At 40.3% G+C, this 7,775-nt stretch overlaps 1 protein-coding gene across 1 annotated transcript; it reads left to right on the top strand.

The window, feature by feature from the left end:
- The first annotated feature begins 2,850 nt into the window (after window positions 1-2,850).
- On the top strand, window positions 2,851-7,424 carry LOC137710647 (uncharacterized). The gene is made up of 7 exons (XM_068449727.2): window positions 2,851-3,673; window positions 4,759-4,797; window positions 4,893-4,963; window positions 6,156-6,220; window positions 6,326-6,415; window positions 6,571-6,663; window positions 6,784-7,424. The coding sequence occupies exons 1-7, from the start codon at window positions 2,976-2,978 to the stop codon at window positions 7,183-7,185; spliced, it is 1,458 nt and encodes a 485-aa protein (XP_068305828.2). The 5' UTR covers window positions 2,851-2,975; the 3' UTR covers window positions 7,186-7,424.
- The last annotated feature ends 351 nt before the right edge of the window (window positions 7,425-7,775 follow it).

Below are 7,775 nucleotides of genomic sequence, written 5' to 3'. Positions count from 1 at the left end.
TAAAACAAACAAACAGAAGAGAACCTTCACAAAGGTTGCTCATGTAAAGCCTCAGTACTCGGAAGTACCCCAAAAGGGGAAGACACCAGAAGTTGATTATTTGGAGTCTCAATACTTGGTGGAACTCCAGACAGCTGAGACAATGGATGTCTTTGGAATAAAGACTCGAAGCCCTGATTGTCATTTTGAGTCCGACCTTCGGATTCCAGTAGTTGGTCGAGCTTTCTTTTCATGCTCGTAGAGTAATTATTTGCAAGCATGTGTAACACTCTATTCTCATGCTTGAGCCCTCTAATCTCTTGTTTAAGACTTGCCACCTCAACCATTAATGATTCAACTTGGTGAGTTCGAGCTAGTAGGCGCTGGCCCATATTGGCTATAGAGTTCGCACATTGAACACTGAGAGCCAATGAGTCTTGAACGGCTGCCTCATCAGACAGGTTTGAAAGGATTCTGTTATCCTTTGGAGTGAGAAGATTCCTAACTACCACTGTAGCGGTTATGTTATTCTTCATCATAGAGTCCCCAATTGTAAGAGTACCATTAGAAGATGAGAAGGACGGGCGCCATATGTTATGCTGACGCTACTCGTCTGTATCAATTTTGAGACTCAAATCTAAACAAATGTTAGATGGGCAAGCCATTTTCAGAAATGATGAAGGAAGTCAGATAAAATCTCAGAAGTGCAAAAAAGGGAAATTTCTGCAGGCAACAATTTTCTGAGTGTTTCTGAACAAAATTGATATCTTTATAAAATGAGGGGCAACATGACCACTTATTCAAAAATCGAAGAGACACCGATTTTCGAATTTCAAAAGCTGGATTTCCCTGCATGACGTTTGTCAACATTTCTCAGACGCAATCTCAGCTTTTGGATATCACATGCAACTTTGTCAAAGATGTCTGATAAAGTTGAAAACGCGTGAATCTTACTGTTCTAATTACACCACAGTTGCTGACAAGAGTAAAGGCACAGCACTACTACCTGTTATTGGGAAATTCATATATATGTCAACCTCTGTCCTCCATGGCAAGGCAGAATTGAAAAATATCTAACTCTTCCACATATCCGAGAATGCAACTTTCACAAAGTATCTCGAAATACTCAGTTTTCTTCCTCTCCGAGAATACCTCTACAAACAAGTCACACCAGAGTAAGAGTATCTCATATCATCAGGGACGAGAACAAGAGTATCTCATATCATGTAATCTCCCTGTCATTTCCTTTGTCCTTGTTCTTACATGCCAAGACAATGACAGAGAAAACAATATGTCGGAACCTCCACTCAAACTTTCGCTGCCACCAAGAAGTGACGGTCCATTCAAATGCAAGGTTTGCATTCCACTCCTGTATCAGAGGACAAATAGTACAAGAGAAGATGCCAAACCTGCATAAGGAAAATACCACTTCTGCAAGGGAAGCAAGTAAGGCAAGTGAAAATGATATATTGAAGCATGTGGAAACAACCACAACAAACATATGTCAGTTCATCCCCGACAAAGCCTAAGATCACTTGTCACATGAAGCTCCTCATGATCCAATTTCATTCAAGATCAAGTCTAGACGACATTTGAAGAAATCACAAGTCTGATTCAAGATCAAGTGTCCACCACCCTTGAATCAAATTCAGCTCCAGATAAAATAGGTAAATTCAGACATTTGGAGGAAGTCTAGCAGAAGGCCCTCCAACCCAGTTCAAGAATAAGTCTGTGGAAAGTTAACAACAAGTAAAACACCTCATTCGGCAACTATCACTGCTAAGAGACTAAAGTAGCAGGATCAATGATCAGCCTAAGGAATTTGAAATCAGGGGGAGATACTCATCAATAGGGAGTATCCAAAAATAGATCAAGATTTTAACGAGGCAACTAATGTTGATATGTGGGCATCCAAGGGAGAGTGTTGAAAATAATAGTGGGTAATGAATGCCCACAGTATTGAAGACCTTGCCATAGCATTGAAAACATTGCCACATTATTGAAAACCTTGGCAGAATATTGATATGTGGAGATCATTTGTTAAAGGTGTTGTGTAATTATTCAAAATGTAATAATACGGAGTTGCTCTATAAATAGAGCACTCCGACTACTATCAATAGAGACAGAGCACAGAGAAAAAGAGATGAGGGAAGAGAAAGAGAGTAAGAGGAGAGGAGAGAATAAATAGAGTTATCTTTGTACTCTTATTATTCAAATTATAATGAAAGCACTACTGCTGCCCGAGGACGTACTCCAGTCACACTGACTGTAGAGGAACCTCGTAAATTTTGTGTCTTGTTTTATTTATTCCACTGTACACACATCGTCGATTTTACAACATATTGCTGTTTATTTTTATTTTTATACTGTTACTATGAATTTGGGCTTTTTGACAATCTTTGGAGACGCTGTAACGGCTGTAATCTTGTAGGTGGGCCTTGGTCACAATGTGGCACACACATCAAACTAAAGTATTTGGATTTGGGCCTAGCCCGCCCGGGGACGTGGGCAAATACATCACCAGAGAGCTTCCAGACCCTGAGCTGACGCTTTACACATGTCAATACCTGAGAGAACTCAACCAAGATCCTTCCTCCAAAATCTGGCCGTTGCACGGGAAACCGAAAACGCAAACAATTTGATCACTTCACTCCACGTGTCCGGACGAATGTTTCAAACCAAAAGAAAACACTTTCAAGCCGCCGCACATCCGACATCTTCGTCCACTGCGCGACACGCGTCACTTGTTAATTTGAAGAATGTATAACATTTACTGCGCAAGGACACGCGTCGGAGCGAGAAAAGCCCGGGACACGGATTTGGATTAGAGCGCCAACCACATATATTTTTGCTGTCCATTTTTCCCATTTATTTAATTTTTAAATTTTTGGATGAAAAGGAGTTTTGTGAGATTAGAGAAAAGCAGGTCGCGAGGTCTAAAATTGGCAAAAGCGCTTTTTGCCACCGAGAATTGAATAAGAAACGCACAATTTTTTATGGTCTGTTTGGGAAGGGCAGCGATTATAGAGAGTAGAATTCTGGTTTTTCACGCGGAGAAGGAGCAGAAGCCAAACAACAACCTCAACAGGAAACAACCAATCCGGCCGTTGGTCGAATCGGAGGAGCTCCAATTCCGGTTCAAGTCATCATCTCCACCTCCGCCGGCGTCATCAGCATTGTTCTTTCAAGCCACAAGACCACCGCCGAAGAAGCTGCAGAAAATGGCGACGGATCGAGGCAGCGGCTTGTCATCGTCGTCGACGTTGATGTTGACTTCTGGAGCGAGCGGCCGCATAAACGCCCTTTTCTCGCTGCAGGTGCTGCGGAGTCTGATGATGCTGATTAACGCCTTCATCCTGCTCCTCCTGCTCCCATTTCGCGGCCGCAAGCGAGCGCCGTTGTCGTCCGCCTCTTCGTCTGCGGCGGCGGCTTCGCCTGTCTTGGCGGAGAAGTCGGCCAAGGACGAGAGGCAGCCGAGGGTGCCGGTGGTGCGGGTGCCGACGAAGATAGTGCCGTGGAAGTGCAGCTCGTCATCGCCGGTGGACCAGGAGGCGGCGGCGAGGAGGGCGTTAGCGAAGCTAAGAGTTGTACAAGATGATGATGAGAATTCGGTCAGGCAATATTCGCTCTTTGCGACTGCGCGAGGTGAAACCCTCTTCACGCAGAGTTGGACTCCCGTTTCCGTTAACATCAGGTAAATCAAATGCCTCTGTATTACATTATCCCCTTGGATTGGATTGTTTAATTTGAATTAATGCAAAAAAGGTGTGAAATTTTCGTTACTTCTTGAAGAAAATGATGAGATTTCCGTTGTTTTAATTCAAAATTGCGGCAATCAGTTAAATGCAGAAGAAATATGCTTTCTGGGATTGAAAGTTTCAGTCTTTTTTTTCCCTTTCAATCTTGATCGAGGTTGACTACACATCGTTCTCCAAGTAGTAATCATTTTATTATCGGATTTTGGTGCTCGAAAAGTGGGCAATTGTTAGTGTAGATTAATGAATGAACAGATAGATCATATGTGTTTTATCTTCTTGATTACGTCGCCGTCGTTTTGAATTAGTTAGGCTCATGTTAATTAATTTCTTTAGTTTGTCAGTTTGTGTTCACTGGGTGCGCTCATAGACATGGCATATTCTAACATATCCCTGTACCATCGGTGATTCGGTATTAACCTTAAACTGCGTATTACGCATATGATAAGGACCTTCCCTCAAGGATTGCAATACCCGAGTAAAGTTGGCAATCTTTTTGTGGTTGTTTGTTAGCCAAATATCCCTTTCATGAGGACCCGTTGCTTTTAAAATGTTAAATGATATTGTCCAGAAGCATCCGGGCAATTAAACTGTTCTTGATGACAGATCCTCTAAGCAGTGCCTGGCTTTTATCAGAAGTTTCTGTTGACTTACATGGTCCATACCCTAAACTCTAATCCGGTAACATGATATACTAATTGGTAAGAGAACATTTCTTTTGCGATGAGTATATTTGTTAGAATAATTGCTAAAGGAGAGTAACATTCTCTCCCACCATATATCTGCCAAGTCATGTTAATCAGACTGTTAATATATTTGGATTTTACATTCAAACACAGAGCTACTTAATCCATAGTTTTGTTTGCAAAGTTATGGAGTCCAAATTTATATCAAAATATATTTGTAATTGCAGGTTATCTTCTTAGTTTGTATGAGTCTTATCCTCGAAGTGCATATTCACTTCTTTTTTCTTCATATTCTTACTGTATTAAGTTGCTAAGTTTCTCATATTCAAACTTTGCAGGGGCGTAGTTATTCTTATGCATGGTCTGAACGAGCACAGGTTTGTCATTTCTACATATTTCTCACTTAAATGCTATTCAGCTGATTATAAGGTGCCTTGATATATCTATTAAGACTTCTGTACAATTTCACCAGTGGAAGATACAGCGACTTTGCAAAGCAACTGAATGCTAATGGATTTAAGGTTTACGGAATGGATTGGATTGGTAAGTCAACACCATCTTGAACTTTTACCATTGCATTTAAACTTCTTAATTAGTCTAAAGGGTCTCTGTTTTCGTTCTTGAGTATGATACCTAAAGTCTAAGCCAATTAACAACAATTTCCTGTGTATGTCATTAGCAACGTGTAGTCGTAATTGTGTATATTGTTTTTGCCACAAGTGTGTCACGTTTTGTGTCATCATGATCAAACTTCGAGGCAAGCATTTTGGATGCTATACAACAGATTGAAATATGAGATAGATCTATATAAACGCGATGCTTGAGAATGGCTGAAAGATTACTTTTAAAGTTTCTGTGGAAGGAGAAGAACCTTAACATTTTAGATAAGGATGAAGTTGTCTCTCAAAAAATTTTAAAATCTCACCCTTGTAGTTGAAGCGGTCTTCTTTTTTATTTAATTGCTGTTTTCATAGAGTAGAGATCACTCTCTTCAACAATGCATCTATATTTGGATGTTGCAGGAATTTAGTTTGGACGCCCATTGGTGCGAAAAAGTAAACCCTTGAAGCTCCCTTTATAAGTAAGCTTATTATATGTGTGTTTGGGTCTAACCTTGTATGTTTCTCATAAGTTATGCGTCTGATGCTTCTATCAAGTGGAAAACATTCTCATACGTTACACGTCTGATGCTTCTATCTAGTGAAAAATATTCAAACAATATTATAGAATGGTTTAAGTTGAACTTAAAGCATCCCAACGCAAGCATCCAGTCTAAAGTGTGTGACCGTGTAAGGTGGGGTGCCCTTCCAGTTGTAATTATAAGAATTGGAAGATTAAACTTTCTTGCATTTCACTTAAAGTTCACTTGGAAACCTTTGCAATTTCTAGGCTTTTGGGACACTCAATGTGCCAATGACTTTAGTGCTATTTTCTGTACTTCGTTTTTTGTTTAAGTTGCTTCTAGATTGTTTCTGGTGTGTAATGGCTATATGTTGTCGGGGGTTCAAGTCTTATTATGATTTGACGGAAAAGCCTCTGCTTTTTTATTCATTTAACAAAACAATAAAAAAAATTAGGATCTCTAGTTTTCTTTGTGTCGAAGGATAAGTCGTGAAACTATGGACCTTGGGTTGCTCCATTCCTGTTACATCTCACTGAATCTCTAAATTTTCTGATGTAGTAGTTAATTGTTTTTGCATCACATATAATTGTTCTCAGTGATTTATCTATCTAGGTCATGGCGGGAGTGATGGGCTTCATGCATTCGTACCTTCTCTCGATTATGCTGTTACTGATATGGTAAGAAAATAGAATCTGAATCCAGTTCTTAATGCTGACCTGAAGAACCTAGGAACTCTGGATTCCTTAAACCTTAACATGTCTTCGCTCTTTATTTTGATGCAGAAATTATTTCTCGAAAAGGTTTTAGCTGAAAATCATGGCCTACCGTGTTTCTGTTTTGGGCATTCCACAGGTGCAGCCATTGTCCTTAAGGTATGGGTTGCCGGAAGCCATTTCTTTCTTGGAATTGCATGAATGACTTTCTTCGTAGTTACAATTTTGTTGTCTTCTGTGATTCTACCTATGCATTAACTTCATCAGCCTGGAATTCGATCTGAGCTGACTCTATATTGCAAAAATGATTTTAGGTAATGCTTGACCCAAAATTTGAGTCCCGCATAGACGGTGTAGTGCTCACATCACCTGCAGTTGGGGTTCAGCCTTCGCATCCAATATTAGTGGTCAGAAAACCATCTTTTGTTACGACTAATGTTTATGCACTCTTGAATATATATACTCAATTACAAGTTTTCAAATGCACCCTAAACCCTCACCGCGCTTTCCTCCTTTTATCATGCCAGGTAATTGCTCCCATTGTCTCATTTTTGCTGCCAAGATACCAAATCAGTGCAGCAAATAAACAGGGCATGCCAGTTTCTCGTGACCCGGCGGCTTTAGTTGCCAAGTATTCAGACCCTCTAGTGTACACTGGATCCATCCGCGTGAGGACTGGTTATGAGATTCTCCGAATCACATCCTACTTGCAGCAGAACCTAACCAAATTGATGGTACCCTTCTTCGTTCTCCACGGAACAGCGGATACTGTTACTGACCCCGAGGCCTCCCAGAAGCTGTACAATGAAGCCTCCTCAACTGACAAAACCATCAAACTGTTTGACGGGTTCGTACATGACCTTCTCTTTGAGCCAGAGCGAGAAGCCATTACGAAGGATATCATTGACTGGTTGAATCATAGAATATGAAGCAGCTAGGTAGTGCAGCAGTGGGAGATGAAGATTGATAAGTTATGGGACGAAAAGGAAAATGGATCGATCGATACGAGTGACCATTTTGTGGAAGCAGAACATGGAAAAACCCAAAATTTATTGTGGCTAAATAAAAACTCAGCATATTGTGTTGAAACTTGAAACATCGTGACATTGTTTTCTTGTTGGGTATTTTAAAGATTATCTGCCGTTATGAAAATGAGGTTGATCCAAAATCCGTTATTTTCGTGTTGTTTCGAATTGGGTTAACAGGTCGTGTAAGAAATTATCAGCATTCCTGGCTCACCCGAGACCAAATCTGCCCCAGTTATGATATAAGTATTTATTTTCTATTGTTTTCTTTACCTAGTTTTAGAAGGTGCAGCAAAACTCGTGTATTTTTTAACTTCCGATTTCGAGGAGGTTTATGAACGCCGTGAGTTGTGAGTAGTAAACTTTCATGTTATTTGTCAAGGTGGTGAAGAATGATTTATATCCTTGCCATCAAATCAATTATTATTATTATTTTCGGGTTCTTGTTTAGGAGAGAATTTTTAGTGTGATCGGAGCACGGGACGGTACATCAC

Source organism: Pyrus communis, chromosome 6 (genome assembly GCF_041283825.1).
Source record: "Pyrus communis isolate YQ-2024b chromosome 6, ASM4128382v1, whole genome shotgun sequence".
In the NCBI taxonomy this organism is placed as follows: domain Eukaryota; kingdom Viridiplantae; phylum Streptophyta; class Magnoliopsida; order Rosales; family Rosaceae; genus Pyrus; species Pyrus communis.
This window is presented reverse-complemented; position numbering and strand designations above follow the sequence as displayed.

Bases quoted from the DNA above. Each gene is read 5' to 3' on its own strand.
- LOC137710647 (XM_068449727.2), top strand. From the start codon at position 2,976: ATGGTCTGTTTGGGAAGGGCAGCGATTATAGAGAGTAGAATTCTGGTT. The intron at 4,798-4,892 runs GTTTGTCATTTC...CAATTTCACCAG, and splicing joins CATGGTCTGAACGAGCACAG to TGGAAGATACAGCGACTTTG. The intron at 6,416-6,570 runs GTATGGGTTGCC...AAATGATTTTAG, and splicing joins GTGCAGCCATTGTCCTTAAG to GTAATGCTTGACCCAAAATT.